The sequence below is a fragment of the Bubalus kerabau genome, chromosome 9 (genome assembly GCF_029407905.1).
Source record: "Bubalus kerabau isolate K-KA32 ecotype Philippines breed swamp buffalo chromosome 9, PCC_UOA_SB_1v2, whole genome shotgun sequence".
NCBI classification, from domain to species: Eukaryota; Metazoa; Chordata; class Mammalia; order Artiodactyla; family Bovidae; genus Bubalus; species Bubalus kerabau.
Window position 1 is genome coordinate 73,236,950 of NC_073632.1, and position 24,501 is coordinate 73,261,450.

A 24,501-nucleotide genomic window follows, 5' to 3' on the forward strand; every position below is an offset into this window, starting at 1 on the left:
AGGCATTTTTTCATATTTCTTCTCAGGAAGGCCTTCCATGGCCATTCTATCTATACTTTCACCTCCACACTTCACACCTCCTTTCCCTACTTTATCTTTTATCACCATCTGGCATAGTTTGTCTATTTGTTTACTATCTGTCTCTCTGAGTAGAATGCAAGATCCATAAGAGACGGGCTTTTTTCTTTTCTGTTCACTGCCATACCTCCATTACTTAACATGGGGCTGCACGCAAAGGAGACACAGATGTAAAGAACAGACTTTTGGACTCAGTGGGAGAAGGTGAGGGTGGGGTGATTTGAGAGAATAGCACTGAAACATGTACGTTACCATATGTAAATGGATGACCAGTGCAAGTTCGATGCATAAAGAAGGGCACCCAAAACCGGCGCTCTGGGACAACCCAGAAGGATAGTGTGGGGAGGGACACGGGAGGGGGATTCAGGATGGAGGGGACACATGTATACCTGTGGCGATTCATGTTGATGTATGGCAAAAGCCATCACAATATTGGAAAGCAATTATCCTTCAATTAAATTTATTAACAAAAATAGTGCTGCAAATAACAGGTGCTCAATAAATACGTATAGAATGAATCGATGAATGAATGTCCATTTTTCTGGTACCAAATGTATGTCAGATACAGGTCCACTTCAGATAGTTATAAAGTTGTTTTTACCAGATTCAAAACTGAAGGCAAAAGGAGAATTTACAATGATCATCAGAGGTTGTTTCTCAAATGAAAGACCCTATAGAGATAGGCTCTTAATTTCAGCAGGCAGGAGAACTTAGTCTAACTACAGATGTCACTATTGTTGCTAAGAACAACCCATCACAGGTAAAACAAAAAGATAACTGTTATGGTCACTCCTATCTTCCTAAATGCTTCCCCTTGAAGTGACTGGTTTTCATTCTTTTCAACTTGCACCTAATTGGCTTTGAATTTTTCTCAGCAAAACAAGGAGATGCACACGAAGCCCAGAATTACAGCTTTTTAAAATGGAAGACACTAATCCTAAAGGTACACAGTACAATAATTGACTTATTTTCCTGTATGTCTTGGGGTCTGATCTGGGAGCTAAGGGCCTCTAATCAGATCTCTTACATCAAAATAGTAAAGATTTACCTAGGAATGTCTGTTTTTTGCCTAAAATGAATGCTAACACTAACAAAAAGCTCTCCTTCTTAATGGTATAGTAAGTAAAATGTGTAAGTAATGCCTACATTTCTGCCTATATTTTGCAGGAATTTTTTCCAGCTATAATCATCTGTAAATGTAATATGCCGCAAAGAGATTTTCAACTGTCCCTGGAAATGCCCCAACCAAAATTACAGCAGTATTGCCCTTTAAACTAAGAAAAAGAGGCAGGAGCAAAATGACACAAAAATAAAATCTGTGTCATGAAGTTATAAAAACTTAGATTACAGGAAAACATATGGTGATTTGCCCAGTCATTTTGATTTTCATTAAAATCCTTAACAGCAAGTATCCTTACCCACAGACTGTCCCAGAAAAATAACGGATTAAAGAATTAAAGCAAATCAAGGCGGGTGATTCACCCCCTGACAGCAATAGCCCTCCATCAGATAATGGATGAGAGTACATCCTAACAGATTCCACGTGCTTTGCTTTTACTTCCATACAGAACTACTGAGCAAAAAACAACAACAAAGGAGTGTGTGAAGGCATTTGATTATTACTATTCACTTCAGGGGTAAAGGATATGTGATTTAGTTAATGCTTTTTAAGGAACAAAAATAGAAATCTCCTGATATAGGAAAATTTTTTTTTTCTAACCAATCTTATTTTTATTTTTTTTCCTCAGACAGATTTTTTTTTAATAGAATGTTTTTTTCTTTTGATGTTAATCATTTTTTATTTTTATTTATTTATTTATTTTTTAAACTTTACATAACTGTATTAGTTTTGCCAAATATCAAAATGAATCCGCCACAAGTATACATGTGTTCCCCATCCTGAACCCTCCTCCCTCCTCCCTCCCCATTCCATCCCTCTGGGTCGTCCCAGTGCACCAGCCCCAAGCATCCAGTATCGTGCATCGAACCTGGACTGGCAACTCGTTTCATACATGATATTTTACATGTTTCAATGCCATTCTCCCAAATCTTCCCACCCTCTCCCTCTCTCATAGAGTCCATAAGACTGTTCTATACATCAGTGTCTCTTTTGCTGTCTCGTACACAGGGTTATTGTTACCATCTTTCTAAATTCCATATATATGCGTTAGTATACTGTATTGGTGTTTTTCTTTCTGGCTTACTTCACTCTGTATAATAGGCTCCAGTTTCATCCACCTCATTAGAACTGATTCAAATGTATTCTTTTTAATGGCTGAATAATACTCCATTGTGTATATGTACCATAGCTTTCTTATCCATTCATCTGCTGATGGACATCTAGGTTGCTTCCATGTCCTGGCTATTATAAACAGTACTGCGATGAACATTGGGGTACACGTGTCTCTTTCCCTTCTGGTTTCCTCAGTGTGTATGCCCAGCAGTGGGATTGCTGGATCATAAGGCAGTGATATAGGAAATTTTTAACTCCAAACCCTTTACAACCCTATCGATGGAGATCAGAAGGCAGGAACCAGCCAGCTATCACTGCCCCTGTCCCTCTAATGGTCCAGGAGTTGCTCAACCACAGCCACCAGCAATCAGCAGCATCCAGACCCTCAGGACCTACAGGTGAAGCCAGGCTCTTGTGGTCCTTTCTGCAATCAGGGGTGAGGAAAAGTCTAAAACTTAATTAGCTGGAACTGGGGGTCGACCAAGATGGAGGCTTGGGAGGCTCCTGAGGTCCCCTCTTCCCACATGGAATATATGGCTACATATGGAGCAGTTCCCTCTGAAAGAGTTCCAGAAGCTAGCTGAATGACTCCTACATATCTGACAAATGAGAAAGTACCCAGCTTCAAATCAGTAAGAAAGGCTGAGTCATCTCCTGCCATTAACCCCACCCCCAGCAGAGCATCGTGCAATCAGAGGTAAGCCCCAATTCTCATCCTCCCTGAGGAAGGGTCTGGACCACACATCTGGAGCCCCACTGGAGGCAGTTCAAGATAGCAGTGTAAGAAGATCCCAAATTCACCTTCTCCTAGGGACATACAACTACAACTACACAGGGATACTTTCCTCAGAAAAGACCTGAAAACTGAACAAGCAGAGCCTCTACAACAAAGGATAAAAAGACAGCACTGAGACAGTTAGCAGAGACAGAAACACAGTCTCACCAAAAAAAAAAAAAAAAAAGAAAAAAACGGAAAAATCTCCATCCTAGGTGCAGCAATCCATAATTGGGAGAGACCTCAAAAATACAGAACTGTTCTCTAAGGTGAGGGGGTTCTGAGTTCCATCAAAAGCATCCCAAATCGCCAATCCTGCCTAGGAAAGACAAGCCCCCAAAATGGTTGACTTTAGAAAACCAATGGGTATTACTTTCAGGAAAAACAGAGCTCTGCAGGGAATGGAGAATATGTTTAAAGGGCTCATGCACAGACTCCCTCACCCCGGGACCTAGGACAAAACACCAATTTGAAAATCACCTGGACTATTCAGAAAGGAGACCCACTAACTAATCTTAAAGCTTCTGCTGGAGAGGCACAAATTTGCTGGGACTCTTTCCGGTGATGGACACATTGGCAGATGCCATTTTTATGATCTCATTCTACCTTGCTAATTCCAGGGCTGGTGGGTGCCATCTTGGAACTCTCCCTCTAACCTGCTAGTGTCAGTAGGGGTGCCCCCTGGGAGCCCCACCCACCCCATGTCACAGCTGCAAGCCACAGCTGGGCTGGGCAAGCACTCTGCCCACTGTACTGCAGCTGGCAGGCACATGCAGCCCATACAGGGCTTGAGTTTCCTTGAGTGCCTAGCTCTGGTGGCCAGGGCTTCTCACAAAACATCTCCTACATGCCACTCCTTTAAGACTGGAAGAAGTGGCTGTTTTAGCTAATGCACAGAAACCAACACAGAGAGTCAAGAAGAAGGAAGAAATAGAGGAATATGTTCCAAACAAAAGAACAAGATAAATCTCTAGAAATAGATCTTAGTGAGAGTTCAAAATAAGGGTCATAAATATAGGAGTAAGCTCTTTGATATCACTCTTAGTAATGATTTTTTGGATTTAACACCCAAAGCAAAGGCAACAAAAGCAAAATAAACAAGTAGGACTATATTAAACGAAATAGCTTCTGCCTAGCAAAGTGAAAGTGAGGTTGCTCAGCCCTGTCAGACTCTTTGCAACGCTATGGACTGTAGCCTACCAGGCTCCTCCGTCCATGGATTTTCCAGGCAAGAGTACTGGAGTGGGGTGCCATTGCCTTCTCCAGGGGATCTTCCTGACCCAGGGATTGAACCCGGATCTCCTGCATTGCAGGTAGATGCTTTACCATCGGAAACTATCAATAACGTGAAAAGGTCACCTATGGAATAGGAGAAGACATATGCAAACCACATATCTGGTAAGAGTTTAATATCCAAAGTATACAAGGGACTCATATAACTCAATAGCAAAATAAACCCAATTAAAATATGGGCAAAGGGCCTGAACAGACATATTTCCACAGACAATATCCAAATGTTACAGGCACATGAAAAGGTATTCAACGTTGCCAATCATTAGGGAAATGCAGTTCAAAACCTCAAAGAGATATCATCTCACCCCTGTTAGAATGTCCTTTATCAAAAAAGACAAGAGAGAACAAATGTTGGTGAGGATGTGGAGAAAAGATAACCCTTGTACATTGTTGGTAGGAATGTAACTGGTATAGCCACTATGTATGAAGTTCCTCAAGAAATTAAAACAGAGCTACCATCAAATCCAGCTTTTCCACTTTTGGAAATATAGCCAAAGGAAATGAAAGCATTACCTTGAAGAGGGTATCTGTACTCTCCTGTTCATTGCAGCATTATTCACAATAACTAAGATATGGAAACAATCTCACTGTCCATTCACTGATGAATGGGTTGAGAAAATGCGATAGATGATAGATATTTGAATATTATTCAGCCTTTAAGAAGGAAATATTGTTATTTATGACAACAAGGGTGAAACTGGAAGGCATTATATAAAGTGAGATAAGCTAGTTAGAGAAAGACAATTAGGGCATGATATAACTTATATGTAGACTCTAAAAGAGAAGTCGAACTCAAAGAAACAGAGAGTAGAAAAGTGGTTGCCAGAGGCTTAAGGGTGGGGAAATCAGGAGAGGTTGGTAAAAAGGGTACAAACTTTCAGCTATAAGATGAATAAGTTCTGGGGACCTGACGTGTAACATGGAAAGTATAGTTGATAATATTGTCTTGTACAGTTGGCAAGAGAGTAGAACCTAAATGTTCTTACCAATGAATAAACAATCAAATAATATATACCTGAGGTGATAGAAATGTTAATTAAGTTGATGGAGAGAATCCTTTCACAATATACACAATGTGTCATTATTTTATTTATTGTATAAATATATGACAATTTTATTTGTCAATTATATTTCAGTGAAGCTGAAAGAAACTAGAAAGCCCACCTTGCAGCAAGTAGGGGTGAGAGATCATGATGCCAAGACAGCTCAGAGAGGCAGAGGCCAGAAAATACGAAAGGAGTGAAAGCACTTCCTTGGCCACATTCATCTTCAATTCTAATCACTCTTGTATTTCCTAAACATGTCCCATTCTTCTGAGTCAGTAAAGGACCTACCATTTTTACAGTACTGTGGACATTCATTCTGAAACAACCAAACATCTCTAGGATATGTACAGGGTAACCATGATAGGACCCGGGAATGGGCAGCAGTTTCTGCTCATGTCAACTCTGCTTAAGGAAACAGCTGTTTCATGCTTGCCAGTCAGCAGGCAGTTATGACTACAGGTGAACAGTACCCTTTCATAGAATTATATTTCCTTTCTCTGTGCTAGATGATTAATTACTCCAATAACATGAAGCACAATTCATGCCTATAACACAGAGTTGGGAATGATTGTGAACTGTTCTGGTCCTTTATCATGAAAAAACACAGACAGACTGCTTTCCACAGTCCCAGAAACCCAGCAGGGCTGAAAGGATGCTGTGAACCAAGTGTTACAAAAGGAAGGTTCTTCAAATTAGAGTCCTAGATTCTATTTGTGTATACATTTTTGATGGTCTAAATGTTCACAGTTTTGGAGAGCTGGAATCATTAAAAATTTTAAGTCTCAATTTGAAAGGGACATTGACTCATCTTCCACTAAGGGAATCTTGCAAGTTCTTCATCATTCATGTTATACATCCCAGATCAATGAGCCTATATATGGAGGGGATTTAGGGGGGTTAGGGGGTAGAGGATAAAGTTATGTATAAGCATGTCCAGGGAAAGTTAACACTGGCGGCTTCACACATTAAGGCAAACACACAACATGCTTACAATGGGAAATTGCACAAGACTTACATTTGTGAGCCTTCAGTCCTTCAAAGGAAACTGGTCCAATCTCATAATACTCATATTCCCAGGTATAATCAGAATTAGACGCAGATTGCTGGGCTGTCCTGTTAGAAATTAACCTCTGGGCAGACATTTCTACCTGCGCAAATGGAGAAAGGCAAGCGTAGAGTTTGTTAACTTACCCACACTGTCCTTGGCCATCTTCAGGAGGTCAGCAGGCAAAAGCCTAAGGGAGGTCCTATCCATCAGGTAAAGGACATTTCTCCCTGGCTGCCCATACTTCACCCCAAGTGGTCATTATTTCCTTTTCTCTTTCCACGAGACTGGATATATTTGTAACCAGACACCATGTCTTCTTTTGAGGTTGTTCCCCCAGAACTTAACCCAGTGCCTAGCACACAACCAAGTTCCAATAACTGACGAAAGAAAGAAGGAGGGAGAGAGTGTACCCAAATCCTCTGAGCTCACAACTTTAGCCTGACCACATATCACCTATAAAACTTTAGCCTGACCACATATCACCACATATCACATATAAAGAGCCTACAGAGGATAAATAAAATCAGTGGCAGGAGAGAAGCAGCTCAATAGATTTTTATCAAGCACCTTCCATAGAAAAATAAAGACATGCCACCCACATCTAATGAAATGGAGTGGAGCAAGAGAAGGGGACATCAAAAGTCACATCATTGGGGAAGATCCTCAATGGAAGCCCCAATCTTGGCCACCACTAATTCCTGAAATTTGTCCTATTTTCTGGATACGCCAAAGCCTTATCTGTTACAATTTTAGATTAAAAAAATGCTGACTTCTTTGTGAAATGAGGTTGCACTATACAGCATGGACACCTAGGCTGACAAGTCCACAGAGCAGCATCCAGCACTGTGTACCTGTGATACGTGAGGCACCGTATATTGTGGGCTAGAAGGAGATGTCAGGCCAGGATCTCAGAGACCTCCCCTAAATAATGGGGGAAGACTGTGTTTGCATGCTCAGGCACTTAGTTCTGTCTGACTCTTTGTGACCCCATGGGCTGTAGCCCACCAGGTTCCTCTGTCCATGGGATTTCCTTGGCAAAAATACTGGAGTGGGTGGCTATTCCCTTCTCCAGGGGATCATCCTGACCCAGGGATCAAACCCGTATCTCCTGCATTGCAAGCAGATTCTTTACCACCTGGGAAGCCATAATGGGGGAAGAACACTAAGCAACAAATAACAGTAACATAAGGAAGAATTTGGAGAAGGCAATGGCACCCCACTCCAGTACTCTTGCCTGGAAAATCCCATGGATGGGGGAGCCTGGTGGGCTGCCATCTATGGGGTCACATAAAGCCGGACACGACTGAGCGCCTTCACTTTCACTTTTCACTTTCATGCACTGGAGAAGGAAATGGCAACCCACTCCAGTGTTCTTGCCTGGAGAATCCCAGGGACAGGGGAGCCTGGTAGGCTGCCGTCTATAGGGTTGCACAGAGTCGGACACGACTAAAGCGACTTTGCAGCAGCAGCAAGGAAGAATTTGAATGAAGTACCAGCCAAAACCAAGATTTGCTGAACAGTATAACCACTGAGTACAATCGCCCCACGCAAGAGCTTTCTGAAGCTCCCCTTCTTCCACCCACCATAGGTCAGGACCACCCACTGCTGTCTCCAGGGCACAACCGCCAGAGAAGCTGAGGCAAAATCTCTACCACCCTTCTGCCCCAAAGCATGAGTCTCACCTTTCCTTCTTTCTTTTTTAATTAATTAATTAATTTTAATTGAAGGCTAATTACTTTACAATATTGTGGTGGTTTTTGCCATACATTGACATATATCAGCCATGGCTGTACATGTGTCTCCCATCTCAACTCCCCCTCCCACCTTCCTCCCCATCCCATCCCTCTGGGTTGTGCCAGTGCATTGGCTTTGAGTGCCCTGTTTCATGCATCAAACTTGGACTAGTGATCTATTTCACATATGGTAATATACACGTTTCAATGCTATTCTCTCAAATCATCCCACCCTTGCCTTCTCCCACAGAGTCCAAAAGTCTGTTCTTTGTATCTGTCTCTTGCTGTCTCACATAAAGGGTCATTGTTACCATCTTTCTAAATTCCATTGCTAAGTCACGTCAATCGTCTCCAACTCTGTGCGACCCCATAGATGGCAGCCCATCAGGCTCCGCCGTCCCTGGGATTCTCCAGGCAAGAACACTGGAGTGGGTTGCCATTTCCTTCTCCAGTGCATGAAAGTGAAAAGTGAAAGTGAAGTCGCTCAGTCGTGTCTGACTCTTTGCGACCCCATGGACTGTAGCCTACCAGGCTCCTCCCTCCATTGGATTTCCTAGGCAAGAGTACTGGAGTGGGTTGCCATTGCCTTCTCCCTAAATTCCATATATATGCGTTAATATACTGTATTGGTGTTTTTCTTTTTGATTTACTTTGCTCTGTAATAGGCTCCAGTTTCATCCACCTCATTAGAACTGATTCAAATGTGTTCTTTTAAATAGCTGAGTAATATTCCATTGTGTATATGTATCATAGCTTTCTTATCCATTCATCTGCTGATGGACATCTAGGTTGCTTCCATGTTCTGGCTATTATAAACAGTACTGCGATGAACATTGGCGAACATGTGTTTCTTTCAACTCTGGTTTCCTCAGTGTATATGCCCAGCAGTGGGATTGCTGGGTCATATGGCAGTTCTATTTCCAGTTTTTTAAGGAATCTTCACACTGTTCTCCATAGTGGCTATACTAGTTTGCATTCCCATCAACAGTATAAGAGGGTTCCCTTTTCTCCACACCCTCTCCAGTACTTATTGTCTGTAGACTTTTGGATCACAGCCATTCTGACCAATGTGAGATGATATCTCATTGTGGTTTTGATTTGCATTTGTCTGACAATGAGTGATGTTGAGCATCTTTTCATGTGTTTGTTAGCCATCTGTATGTGTTCTTTGGAGAAATGTCTGTTTAGTTCTTTGGCCCAGTTTTTGATTGGGTTGTTTATTTTTCTGCTTTTGAGCTGCATGAGCTGTTTGTATATTTTTGAGATTAATTCTTTGTCAGTTGCTTCATTTGCTATTATTTTCTCCCACTCTGAAGGCTATCTTTTCACCTTGCTTATAGTTTCCTTTGTTGAGCAAAAGCTTTTAAATTTAATTAGGTCCCATTTGTTTATTTTTGCTTTTATTTCTATTATTCTAGGAGGTGGGTCATAGAGGATCTTGCAGTGATTTATGTCAGAGAGTGTTTTGCCTATGTTCTCTTCTAGGAGTTTTATAGTTTTTGGTCTTACATTTAGTTCTTTAATCCATTTTGAGTTTATTTTTGTGTATGATGTTCGAAAGTGTTTTAGTTTCATTCTTTTACAGGAGGTTGACCAGTTTCCCCAGCACCACTTGTTAAAGAGATTGTCCTTTCTCCATTGTACATTTTCGCCTCCTTTGTTAAAAATAAGGGGTCCATTGGTGCATGGATTTATCTCTGGGCTTTCTATTTTGTTCCATTGATATATTTCTGTCTTTGTGCCAGTACCATACTGTCTTGATGACTGTAGCTTTGTAGTATAGTCTGAAGTCATCACCTTTCCTTATTGCTTTCTTCCCCATTCCCAGGCCTGGACACCACAGAAACAGACTCCAAGCCCTCACATCCTGTTGTTAAAAACAGGGTGTGCTCTGACCCAGAGATGTGTGACAGTATCAGAATTAGAGGGTGACTATGAGTGCTCAGCCGAACAAATCACTACTCCAAAGGTAGAAGTTCAGTTCAGTTCAGTCTCTCCGTTGTGTCTGACTCTTTCTGACCTGCTGAACCGCAGTACACCAGGTCTCCCTGTCCATCACCAACTCCCGGACTTTACCCAAACCCATGTCCATTGAGTCAGTGATGCCATCCAGCCATCTCATCCTCTGTTGTCCCCTTCTCCTCCTGTCCTCAATCTTTCCCAGCATCAGGGTATTTTCAAATGAGTCAGCTCTTCACATCAGAGGCCAAAGTACTGGAGTTTCAGCTTCAGCATCAGTCCTTCCAAAGAACACCCAGGACTGATCTCCTTTCGGATGGATTGGTTGGATCTCTTTGCAGTCCAAGGGACTCTCAAGAGTCTTCTCCAACACCACAGTTCAAAAGCATCAATTCTTCAGCACTCAGCCTTCTTTATAGTCCAACTCTCACATCCATACATGATCACTGGAAAAACCATAGCCTTGACTAGAGGGACCTTGGTTGACAAAGTAATGTCTCTGCTTTTTAATAAGCTGTCTAGGTTGGTCATAACTTTCCTTCCAAGGAGTGTCTTTTAATTTCATGGCTGCAGTCACCATCTGCAGTGATTTTGGAGCCCAGAAAAATAAAGTCAGCCACTGTTTCCACTGTTTCCCCATCTATTTGCCATGAAGTGACGGGACCAGATGCCATGATTTTAGTTTTCTGAATGTTGAGCTTTAAGCCAACTTTTTCACTCTCCACTTTCACTTTCATCAAGAGGCTTTTTAGTTCTTCTTCACTTTCTGCCATAAGGGTGGTGTCATCTGCATATCTGAGGTTATTGATATTTCTCCTGGCAATCTTGATTCCAGTTTGTGTTTCTTCCAGTCCAGCGTTTCTCATGATGTACTGTGCATATAAGTTAAATAAGCAGGGTGACAATATACAGCCTTGACGTACTCCTTTTCTTATTTGGAACCAGTCTGTTGTTCCATGTCCAGTTCGAACTGTTGCTTCCTGACCTGCATACAAATTTCTCAAGAGGCAGGTCAAAGAGACAAACAAAAGTCCCCAAACCAGAAAACACAAGTGTTAGCAAGGATGCAGAGAAATTGAACTCTTGTGTGTTGCTGGTAGGAATACAAAATGGTATAGCTTCTATGAAAGACAGGATAATGGTTCCTCAAAAATGTAAATATGGAATACTTTATGACCTAGCATTTCCACCTCAGTGTATATACCCCAAAGAACTGAAAGCAGAGGTTCCAAGAGATAGCTGTACATCACTGCAGCAGCATTATTCACAACAGCCAGAAGAAAGAAGCAGTCCAAATGTACACTGATGGATAAATGAATAAACAAAATATAGTACGTGCATACAGTGGAATATTATTCAGCTTCAGAAAAGTAGGAAATTCTGTCATATGCAACAACATGGATAAACCTTCAAAACAGCATGCTAAGTGAAATAAACCAGACACATAAGAACAAATATTGTATGATTCCACTTATATGGTATATCCAGAGCACTCCAATTCATATAGACAAAGAATGTTGGTTGCCAAATGCAAGGAGAAGTGGAGAATGGAGAACTACTGATTAATACAGGGGTCCCCAACCTCCAGGATCTAATGACTGATGGTCTGAGGTGGAGCCGATACAATAATAATGGAAGTAAAGTGCACAATAAATGAAATGTACTTGAATCATCCTGAAACCATCCCCCTCCCTCCCAGGTCCACAGACAAATTGTCTTCCACAAAACTGGTCCCTAGTGCCAAAAAGGTTGGCAAACAGGTTGATTTAATGAATATGGAATTTCTGTTTGGGAAGATGAAAAACTTGTTGATGGGTTGCACAACACTGTTAATGTGCCTAATGCCACTGAGTTGTAATTTTAAAATGGTACATTTTATGTTATGTATATTTCACCCAAAAACATTCTAAAATGTTTTAAATAAGAAAATATAACAAAAATCAACACTTTCTGACCAATGTCCTAAGATGGGGGACAGAAACTGGGAGGTTCCCCAGAGTAAAAGACAATCCCAGGCGACAGAAGATGGTGGTGGGCATCCAAGGCCATGTGGGTCCTTCCTCCACAGCCAACCTTCTAGGATCCAGCTTTGCTCAGTTCAAGAGCCTATGTGGTGCTTCCTCAGCACGTAAAAGGAATACTCACTCTGTCCAGGCTGTGAGGAATCACACTTCCTTATGCCAGGGAGAAGCTGGCAGGATACTGATGCTGTGCGAGCTGTGGTCCTCCCACTCCGACTAGTCCAGCAAACAGACTAGCTCCATTCCCCAAACTGTAAGTTTCGCCTCCCAGGGTCCCTTGTTACTCTAGCCTGCCACATTTCAGGATAAAATCCACTACCAGTTATCCTTCCAAAGCTTCCAGGGCCTTCTCATGGATTACATGTAAAGCCAGTTGCTTCCCCAGGACCAAAAGGAAGTGCCTCAATCTCATAAAATTGGCTCTAGTCTCTGGGAAACGTTTCCGGGAGACCAGCTGTATTTCATGGACCTGGAAAACAGGGATGCCAGTGTATGTATATATATATATATATATATATATATATTTTTTTTTTTTTTTTTTTTTTGCCAAGTAAGGAGATTTATTAAAAAAACAAAACAAAACAACTATCATTAACAATGATCCCTTCATAGACAAAAAGTTATTTTAAGCACCCTCCAAGGAGGAGAGATATAATCTCACAATAAAAATAGTTCTCTGCAAGGAAAGAGAGCTGGCAGCCTGGCACCAGTATTTTTACACAAACAGACATTTCCTTTCAGGTCTTGCCTCTGTCCACTGCACTCACATGATAGCTACTGGAATGGCTTACATATTCACTCTCTCTGAAAGCAAAGGAAAATGACTAAGAGAGATGTAGTGAAATTTCCTTCCCGATCTAGAACATAATAAAATAACTAGTTGCTTTCCACTTGCATCACACACTCAGTGATGTGTGTGTGTTGTGTGTGTGTAGTGCAGCATGAATAAAATGCTATTAGTTCTGTCCCCCCAAATTCATATGTTGAAATCCTAACTTCCAATACCTTTGTGCGGGGGTTGTTTTTTTTTTTTTTTTTTTTTTAGGATTTTATTTTAATGTGGACTATTTTAAAAGTCTTTATTGAATTTGTTACACTATTGCTCTTGTTTTAAGTTTTTGGCCCAGAGGCACGCGGGATCTTACCTCCCTGACCACAAAGCGAACTTGCACTCTTTGCATTTGAAGGCAAAGTCCTCACCACAGGACCACCAGCGAAGTCCCTCCCTGTACCTTTGGAAGTGACTGTATTTGAAAACAGTCTTTAAAGAGGTACTTAATTTCAACTGCTGTTAGGGTGCGCCCTAATGCAATCTGACTGGTGTCCTTATAAGAAGCAGCGATCAGGACACAAGGAGAGACGCCAGGAGCACTGGTGTACACAGAGCCCAGCACGTGAAGAGGAAGCAAAAGGATGGTCATCTATAAGCCAGAGAGGCCTGGAACAGATCCTTCCCTTATGGTCCTCGGAGGAAACCAACTCCGCTGGCACCTTGATCTTGGACTTCTGGTCAGAGCATTGTGGGAAGTTAATTTCTGTTGTTAGAGCCACTCAGGTTCAGGTATTTTGTTACAGCAGTCCTATAATAAGAATATGGCTGCTGAAGTTCAATGCATGAAGCAGGGCACTCAAAGCTGGTGCTCTGGGACAACTCAGTGGGATGGGGTGGGGAGGGAGGTGGGAAGGGGATTCCGGATGGGGAGACACATATGTACCCATGGGTGACTCAAGTCAATGTATGACAAAACCCACCACAATACTGTAAAGAAATTATCCTCCAATTAAAATAAATTAATTAAAAAAAAAAAACAAGGATAAAGGTGCTGAATTTAATTTTTTTGAAATTAATTTTTTAAAACTGATGTTTTCTTTGATGAATTAATTAGACAAACTGTCCTAGAAAGGCCCTTAAAAATAACTTCAGTTGAGTTCAGTTCAGTTGCTCAGTCGTGTCTGACTCTTTTCGACCCCATGAATCCCTGCACGCCAGGCCTCCCTGTCCATCACCATCTCCCTGAGTTCACTCAGACTCACATCCATCGAGTCAGTGATGCCATCCAGCCATCTCATCCTCTGTCGTCCCCTTCTCCCCTTGCCCCCAATCCCTCCCAGCATCAGAGTCTTTTCCAATGAGTCAACTCTTCGCATGAGGCGGCCAAAGTACTGGAGTTTCAGCTTTAGCATCATTCCTTCCAAAGAAATCCCAGGGCTGATCTCCTTCAGAATGGACTGGTTGGATCTCCTAGCAGTCCAAGGGACTCTCAAGAGTCTTCTCCAACACCACAGTTCAAAAGCATCAATTCTTCAGTGCTAAGCTTTCTTCACAGTCCAACTCTCACATCCATACATGACCACTGGAAAAACCATAGCCTTGACTAGATGGACCTTTGTTGGCAAAGTAATGTCTCTGCTTTGCAATGTGCTATCTAGGTTGGTCATAACTTTCCTTCCAAGGAGTAAGCGTCTTTTAATTTTATGGCTGCAGTCACCATCTGCAGTGATGTTGGAGCCAAAAAAAATAAAGTCTGACACTGTTTCCACTGTTTCCCCATCTATTTCCCATGAAGTGATGGGGAAATAATTTACTTTATACCAATCACTCTTACTGGCACTAAATTACATATATTTTTGGAAAGAAAACCTATTCCAGTATATGACAATGCCAACCAATACCTTGATCACATTCTTATTAACATGCCCTTTGGAGAAAGAACATGAACATGTTAAAATTAGTATGAGTCAGTTCAGCTCAATAAACAAATTCTAAACACTGTGAGTTTAATGTTGAATGATTTAGTGGCGGTTGAAAAGTCAAGGCCTGTACCCACAAGGAATTCAGTGAATTCAGGCTTGAGTTTAGAACCATGCTCTCCTCTGTTGAATTTCACTCTCTCAAACAAACACACATAAACACACACACACACACACACACACACACACACACGTTAAGAAACATCACAGCAGCCTGATGAAACAGATAACAGGTACCACACAGTCATTAAGAAAGGAAGGACTCATCAGGACTTCCCTGGTGGTCCAGTGTCTGGGACTTTGCCTTTCACTGCAGGGGGTATAGGTTAGATCCCTGGTCAGGGAGCTAAGAAACCACATGCCTTCCAGCCAAAAAACCAAAATGCAAAACAGAAGCTATATTGCAACAAATTCAACAAAGACTTTAAAAATGGTCCACATTAAACAAACAGACAAACAAACTTTGAAGAATTAGAAGGACTCAATATGACAGAGGAGCCTGGGGTGAGGGGACCCTCAGAGATGGTCCTCTGAGGTTTTGCCCACTCTGTCCCACCTGCCAGCCTGGACTGCCATCTCCTGCTCTCCAGCTTCCCACTTGCCTTTGAGGGTAGAAATCAGTCATCATTTCCTCCAGGGAATTCTGTCCAAGCTTCTCAGTCCTTGAGGACTCTCTCCCTTCTTTCAAATCCCATCACATGGATTACTTGAAGCTCTCATTTTAATAACGAGAGTAGAAATCAGATTCTGTTAGTGCCTCTCACCAAACAGTCATACTGATTTATATAGATGCTATTAGAAAGCATCATGGCCAGGTGAATTACCATTTTAATGATGATAGGAAGACAACCACCCTTTGCATTTTAATTAATGGAGTTTTTGAAACACTTGGCACAAGAAGACTAAGGAGCATGAGATTGGCTGTGTCTTAAATCACTTGGAGGATGATCTGGCAAACAAACTGACTTTGTATTTATTGCTGATGGAATCTGTCTCCAGGCAGTGCACCCTGTTCCTTACAGCCTGGAGCTGAATCAATCTTTTGATAAGCAAGAAAGGAGTGGGACCAGGTATTTCCATCTCTGTTCCACAGAAAAGGAAATTTAAACTAAAGCAGTGGTTTGAGACCTAGAGACAGAGCACCAACAAAGCTAAACTTTCTAATGATTTACTCTCTCCTAGGACCAATGGTGCCAAAAAGCCCCAGAGTCTTGTGTCCCACCTGGTTCAATCTTCCAGAACATCAATTTTAAGAGAAAATTTAGAGGACATTTTAACATTAAACATGTTGCAAAATAACTACAAATAGCAAATGAAAGCTCACCTTGGGCTCCACATCAGACTCCCAGAAAAATGAGTTAACTCTCCTTGCCTGTGGTGATAATTTAGTGCAAATTTTAAAGAAGCATAGGTAGCAATGTACATAGGTTTACAAGATATAGTTTCTAGTAGCTTCCAGATTTTTAGATCTGCATCTTAAATTTCTGTGGGTTTTTTGTTGTTGGTTTTTGCTTTGTTTTTCACAGAAGATAGAATTATATTTTCTGGGGAAATCTACACAAAGGTTGGTAGAAAGACAGGTTATGTTTACAACTATTACCATCACTTATCTCCTAGTTTTTTTCCTTGATCAACCAGGGGAATTCAGAACCACTATTTAAAGACACACCTCCCCTAGCTGCCCCGTCTTTGCCTTTAATGGTTGTTTTGGCCGATGAAAACAAATGCACCTTTAGGGAAAATAATCATTTGAAGCTTATAAGTTATTTTAACTTGAAGGGTTATGAAATTTACCAATGTTCTCTAGTCAGAGGGAAATTACATAGCTCTTGGTAACATGGACATGAGCAACAATTAAACTGAGACAGAAACATCCACCTTCAGCAGCTCAAAGATTCTCAACTTTTATTTTATACTTCATATCTCAGCAACAACATGATGGATTGAAGACTCACCCTGGCAAAGAGAGGAAGCAAAAATGTATACCTGCCTTTCTTTCCAATGGGACCAAGCACTTCATATACTCCAGTTTAAAAAAAATCACTTTGCACCCTGAAATAAGCCAAAAATAACATGACCTTCCTGTCTGGAAGTTTGGTCTTCAAAATCATAAAACTTTGAAAATGTCCTGTAAACCTGGACTCCCTAAAAATTTTTTTACCCTGATTGCTTACCATGGGAATGTCTGAGGATAAATCATGACTTTGGGGAATATGACCATCGTGTGAGAAAGCTATTTTCAACCATGAACAACAGACTATGTGCATTTGAGAATCCTGGAAACTATCTGGGGGCATTTTCCTTCAAGTTTTTATTGTGTTTTTATTTGATGAACCAATCTCCTGAAGCCTGGCTCCCTTGAATTCTCTTGCAAGTAAACATTTCCTTTTTCTTTTCTAAAGGCTCCTCTCAAAGTCTTCATTTGAAGTACACATCAAGTATAGACTGCTACTCTTTACTATTTCCACTGAAGTGTATGTAACACACACTCTGAGCTGGCACAATTTATAGGACCTGATGAAATGTTAATTTCATTTTTCTTTTCCGCTGCTCCTTAAAATAGCATTCAGTGCATTCATCCTTCCCACCCTCAGACTAATACTTGAGCAGAATCCTGGGGACTTTTCTACTCAAGCAACCGCTTCAAAGTCTCCCAAGAATTAAAGTGTGCTGCCTGGAAACAAAAGAAACTCCAGCCTGGTTATAACAATGAATCTCCTGCCTATGCCAGCTAGGCCTGTTGCATGCTGGACTCCTGCAGCAACCTGGGGATGGCTGATGTCTTTTCTCTTTCTGTATGCCCAACAGCTGGCTAGCTTCTCATCCCTCCAAGATCAAAGCAAGTGGAAAGACTGTGGAAGTCCTGTTTGGGGGTTGTAAATTAGAGTGAAATGTGCCAGAAAGAACCCCCAAAATCTTTCTCCAAGCAGCCCACACCGTTCCTTACAGCCTGGAGCTGAATCAATCTTTTAATAAGCAAGAAAGGAGTGGGAGCAGGTATTTCCATCTCTGTCCCACAGAAAAGGAAATTTAAACTAAAGCAATGGTTTAAGACAGAGCAGCAGGAAAGTTACACTTTCTAATGATAAGTTTCCAAAAGCTTATGTCTCATTCCCTTCTTTTTTATTAAATTAACTTTTTATTGTTTACTGTCCTAACACTGACATATAATGTTGTGTGTGTTGTACATGTACAGAAACTTTCTCAGTTATACATACACATCTATTTGTTTATCTTTGGATTCTTTTCCCATATGGGTTATTACAGAGTGTTGATAGACCTCCCCTGGTATACACAGGTTGTTATTGACTAATTTATATGTAATAACTCATATTTGTTAATTCCAACCTCCTAATGTACCCCTTGTGTCCTTCTTTCTTCTTTAGTAACTATAAGCTTGATTTTTAAGTCCCTGAGTCCATTTATGTTTTCTCAATTAATTCACTATTTTTAGATTCCATCTATAAGTAATATAATATTTTTCTTTCTGGACAAATAGAGTATTTCCTGCCATATTTCTGGTTTCCTTTCTGGAAAAAGAATATTTCTTGCCATATTCCTGGTTCTGACTTTCTTTACTTAGTTTGATCATCCATAGTTTTAGCTATGCTCCTGAAAATCCTATTTCATTCTTTCTCGTGGCTGTAATATCCTACACTCTATACATGGGTGCTTACATGTACTCATTTTCGTTCTACTGATGGCTTACTCCTATCTTAGCCTCTAGATTCCTGGAAACACTAGCTGCTGGGGTTGCCCTCACACTTGGGCTGAACTTGGAGTGGACCCAGGCCAATCATCTCCCCACAAGGCCCCAGCAGGTCTTCAGGAAATCCTTGGGCATCTTTTGCCCTGACAAATTCAGGGAAGGCAGGTGATCTTGCAGCCTAGGCCACCACTGAACCCTAAATGCATGTACAGCTAGACTTGTATTCCCATGACAGCCCCTCACATTATGTTTGGAATGAAGGCAGTACCAGTATATCTCTTTGAAGAAATCTTTTTAACAAAGCCTCTGCTCTCAAAGAACTTCTGTTCCGCAAGTGGCCAATGAGGTTTGGGAATCATGAGAAGTTCTCAGATATCTACACTGGAATTTCTACTTCTTGCCCTTTCCTTTGAAATTGCACATAATTTAAATGTATTCCTTGTTCAGAACTTTCATTTGGTTCCCTATTTTATTTTTGTAGGTACCATAGATGTCTAGGAGAGTGTGTTCATTTCCAGTTACTGAAAGTTAATTTTTCTCTTATATGTGTGTGTGTGTGTCACTCAGTCGTGTCTGACTCTTTATGACTCCATGGACTATAGCCCTGCCAGGCTACTCTGTCCATAGAATTCTCCAGGCAAGAATACTGAAGTGGGTTGCCATTCCTTTCTTCAGGGGAAGATCCAGGAAGAAATGGCAACCCACTTTCTGATCCAGGGATTGAACCCGGGTCTCCTGCACTGAAGGCAGATTACCATCTGAGCCACCAGGGTATTGATCTAATAAAACTGAGAAATTTGAACATTAGAAAGGGGATTGAGTAATGAAATCTGATACCCCTTCACCCAGTGGGCAATACCCTCCCCAGTCCTGACAGATCCCCCAGCACTGGCTTGATCTACTTCTGGAAGCAAACCTACTTTCTCTTCCTCAGATATCTGAGGAATGTCCTCAAAACTGGCCAAGGCTGCTTTTTTGCCAGATGAAAAAAAATATTCCCTATTCCTCATATGGCCTGGTACTCAGACCCTCATCATCCCATCACCTTCCTTGGGATCCTCTGAAGTTGGTCTCTGTCCTCTATAAAAGAGCCACCCAGGATGTGACCCTGACTAGAGGGGTCCCCGGCTCCTCTGACTCAAATGTCACAGGTAGGTAGATGGTAGTGTAAAGGCCCAGGCTGTAATCCCAGCTCTATACTTGCTGCCTATATGATCTTGGACCAATTTCTTAATCCTTCTGTGCCTTAGTCTCGATATCTGTTAAATGGGAATGGTGATGAGAAATGGAGTATTTCCTGCCATATCAGAAAACAAGGATGCCACAGTCATCAGCAATTGCAGCCACCACAGATGGTGAGCTGGTGAGCCTGAGGAAAGTCAGGAAAGAAAAGTCCTGCCATCTAGCAGACAGCAGCCACTTCCTATGGCGAGCCCAGAGGAAAATTGGGATGTAAAAACGCAGGATACTGGTCCCAGACAGCTGAGGTGCATATCAACGGAATGATTTCAGTGATCCCAGACTCTTGCATCTTCCCATACATAGAAAAGTGCTAAATTCCTAACTTGGGGTATTAATTTTCTTTAATTAACAATCATCTTTTGATATTCTGACTACCTGCTCTTTGTTGCAAAACTTTTATATAACCTGCCCTCCATGCCACCTCCTCAGAGCAGTTCTCTCAGGGTTACTTGAGATGCTTGCTGCCTCCCAGACTTAAGTTCTAAAAATTTCCACCAAATTAAATGTAACTCTCAACTTTTAGGTTGTGAATATCTTTAAAGTCAACAGTGATAATTATATTCCCTACTTCATGAGGGTGCGACAGGATTGAGAAAACAACTGTGAAACACTTACAACTCTACCTGGCACATAATCAGCTCCATGCAAATATCTATTTGCTTTGTTTGTTTCCTTTTTAAAACCTGTTCTCATCACTGCAGCCCATATTTGCTATTGGGCAGCTACTTCACACAGGTTCATGTTGGCCTGGTGGGCCACTGAGACCCTCAGGTTACTTCTCTCACATGAACTGCAGCTTTACAGAGCCACCCCATCCTTTCCTTTTTTCATTGATTCTTTGATCTCAAATGCAGAAGAAGACCTTCAACCATACTGTAAGCTCAACATTATATCTCTTGCCTGGAAATGGGTCTTATAGAGAATCCTACAGAAAAATGTCCCCTCTATATCTGTCTCATGATGAGTGATACCAGGGAGGTGTAGAGATGAGCCCTGTGGTGTGTCCACTCCTCCCACACCTTATCCTTAGGGAGAGCATGCCTCTGTAAAGGCGGGACACACATCTATGACAGGGGTGGGAGGCAGTGACTGAGTTATTCATAGGTTCCTAGCTGTGAAATGTGAACAACTACAGCCACCTAGCTGTGAGGACCAAAGGAAGCTGTGCAGTAGGAAGCACACAGCCAAGCTGTCATCAGACCCACAACATTAGAAGATCAAAATAAAGGATTTGGAGAGGAATTCTGATTGGTAAAATACCTCAACACCTGGGGGCCTAGAGAAAGGGGCAGGAGGAAGGCTACATTTTCCAGAAGATGCTGATGATATTATTTGCAAAGTAAAAGATGACCCCATGATGAGCAGAGGAAATTAGTCTGGAAGGAACAATAGGGCAGCCAGGGTTAAGTATGCACACCCATGCAGAGGCAGTGGCATAAACCACACACACACACACACACACAATTCATAACCCAATACTTGCCCTTGTACATACAGTACACTCTGATCCTGTCTCGTCCCTTCTATTGAATTTCATGTCTTAAAAAAGGCTGGTACAACTCACTACACTGATAGCATTCCACTGATGAGTCACAACCCACAGCTGAAAAACAGTAGATATGGCGTGCCCCAATCTACAGCCCCACTAGGTTGCCAGAAGAGAGAAAAAAGTTCATTTGGCATACACTGATTTTGTAAATCCTTTCCCAGGTGCTCTTGAGCTAGCTTCTCTAAGAATTTGTTCTGGAGGGTTGCCAGGATTCAATGTTTCCTTCTTTTGAAGTCTACAGGCTCGGCTACCATCTCTCAAGCCTGTTCCGAGGGACTGTGAGCTAGGATGCCTGCTACTTGAACCTCAGCTCAGTTTCAGGGTTTCCGGATCCTCTTAAGGGGTTTGGGCTGCCCTTCCTTTATTGAAAGGAAGGAGACAGACTGGGAGCAACACTGCCTTCCCTGTCACCTGTTAATATCACCTCATCTTTCATAAACACTGGGTAATCTTCCTGACAAGAACACAGCTGCTTGTTGTCGGGCACGCCAGCACCTGGCTACCTCTCCTGCACTCTGGACCTTACCCTTGTAGCCTTGGCCTTTCTTGCCTGCGTTTTAGGTGATGCGCTCCCACTGCACCACAGTCCTAGATTCCAGACCTCGCCTCCCCACTGTTAACTGGGGGATCTGGCTGGGAAAACTTATTTAATATCTCAACCTAATTTTCTTCACTTGTAAGCTGGAAATATTACCGTTTACCTTTGGGATTTTATCAGAATTAGTTTATACGTGGGAGTTCCCTTCTCCTCCCTGGAGTAGCAGGGAGACTTTCCCCAAGCTCCCTTTGCTTTTAAAACACCATCACAGGCTTCGATTTTGTTAGATGAAATCCGGAGTATCATCTGCGATTACCCGTGTCATCTAAACCGCGGCGGAAACCACAAAGCCTCCGAACAAGTTTCTAATGAGGCGACTCTCCGTCTTCCTCAATTAATTACACAGAAACGATGAAAAAAGGGGAAAAAAACCGAACGCAGTATTTCCCTCTAAACAGTAGAATGACCTGCGGGCAGGCGCCTGGGCACAAGCAAAATGAATTAACAACAGTCAAACCCGCGTTATTCCTGGAGCCCAGCCCACCGCCAGGGGCGCGCACTCGGGAGCCGCGGGCAGCACGTTCCGCCGGGACAGGCCGGTCTCCCGCGCCCGGGTTGGGGGCTCTCTCGGTTGCTGGAGACCTCGGGGCTGGCCTGCCAGAACAATGAAAGTTCTGCCCCTTGGCGGGAGAAGGTATGACCTATCATTGAGTGCAAGCGAAAGGAGGAAACCCACCCCAGCCCCGGGCGCCGCGATCCTTGCTTTTTTGGACGCCCTCCGGCAGGACACGCACAGCAACCCGCTTCCAGGAAGGCTCTGTACTTGGGTCCACTCCACGCGTCCGCACTCTTGCCCTGGGCACCCTCGAGCAGCAGATCTCTCCTCCCCACTCCCTTCCACTCAAACCACCCCCTTGCAACCTCAGCAAGCCCGACCGTCCGTGGGAGCCAGAGCCTCAAGGTTCCAGATTCTCGTGCCGCCCGCGGTTACCAGCTCCTGCGAGGTGTGTGAGCGCGGCCGCCGCCTTCAGCTGTCTGGCCGGCCGGGCGCTCCCGGCGCTGCGGTGCGGCGGGGACGCGCGCTCCCGACCTGCGGCGGAGGCGGCGTGGGGCCGTCCACTCCACTCCCACCGAGTTCAAGGGCGCCAGGCTGGGGGAGCTAGCTCTGCCGAACGCTCTGTGCCCTAGGTTGAGGGGTGGCACTCACGCACCTTCTGGATGACAGCCTGTCGCGAGGAAGGGAAAAGGACCGGAGCGCATTGTTAGCCCTTCCGGGGCTCGGCAGTGCGCCCGCTTGGCCAACTTTAGGTAACCAGAGCCCGCGAACTGTGCGAGGAGTGAGGCAGTCTAGGAGGGGGTTAGGAAAAATCCTCAGTACTGGGTTCAGGTTCTGTTACGCTGGGACTCTCTATCGTGAGCTACTTTAATACCTGAAATTGATCTCCTCATGCCTGCCGGCACCAGGTCTACCAGACAGGGCCCCCCAAAGATGGGAATGAAACAGGAGTGGTTTCAAGTTAGAGACCTAATTCGCTTCTGCCTTCCAGTAAATACTTATTGAGCCCTTATTCCCTGACGGTTACTGATCGGGCGATGGAAAGCAGCCCCCTGGGGCCTGTATTCTAGGGAAAAGACAGGCAATCAACAGAACAAATAAGAACGTGTCCTGTATTGGATTGCGAGAAGTGTTGTAGAGAAGAAAGAACTCAGGAAAAGGACAGAGAATGTTGATGATGAGGGATGCAGTATTAAAGCAGGGGATTGGAGATGACCTCCTGGTAGGGCTTGCCTTCAAGCTCAGGAGGCCTGGCGCCCTGGAAGCCAAGTGGAACCAGCGCTGTATTGCAGTGGGGGTAAATGCAGCAAGAGCAGCAGGCAGGCAGGTTCGTGACTCTGATTAACTCCATCTCTTGGTGCCAGAAAAGGATTCCTGGAAATGACAGTTAATTCTTTTTTTTTTTTTTTTTTTTAAAGCTAGTTTCATCACTCCATGTAAAATGAAGTGTTTTGCAAACCATCCTTCCAGCTATATTCCTATACTGGCCATAGGCAGTTTAATTCTAAGTGGCATAATATGACCATCCGTGATGAGATGCACTAGTCCTTCCATAATTCTCCATATTGGTTACACATTCCTGGTCACCGGGAAGCAATCCATCACCCACGCAGAAGAGCCGGTACCGCCCTGTTGATGGTGCAGGATGCGGCAAATGCAATCAGAGCACAGAGCCTCAGAATGACTACTGCTGAGAAGACATGGTGCAAACAGGCCCGTCTCTGCCTTAGCTGTCAGAGTTGGGTGGCGTCTTTCGGGCAGAGGGCCAAAGACTCCTGAAAACAAGGGCATATCTTACTGTGTGGAAAAGGCCACTAACCCTCAGTTTCAGAGGCTGAAACTGCAGCATTCAGTGGGAGCAATATCAACAATGGGACGGCAGAGCTCCCGTTTCTCTCCTGAGCATCTCTGCCTCCCCGTCAGCTCAGTTCAGTTACTCAGTCATGTCTGATTCTTTGCGACCCCATGGG

The 24,501-nt window shown here is 43.0% G+C and overlaps 1 protein-coding gene across 4 annotated transcripts in view; it reads right to left on the reverse strand.

The window, feature by feature from the left end:
* The window catches only part of MRAP2 (melanocortin 2 receptor accessory protein 2), a 135,908-nt gene that overhangs the window by 28,366 nt on the left and 83,041 nt on the right, over positions 1-24,501 (reverse strand). The window contains exon 2 of one of the 4 annotated variants that reach the window (XM_055535573.1): positions 6,441-6,573. The exons of 2 other annotated variants lie outside the window; for them this stretch is intronic. In XM_055535573.1, coding sequence (XP_055391548.1) covers positions 6,441-6,573 — 133 coding nt within the window. The remainder of the gene's footprint in view (positions 1-6,440; positions 6,574-24,501) is intronic. One more of the 4 variants, XM_055535574.1, reaches the window with a different exon arrangement.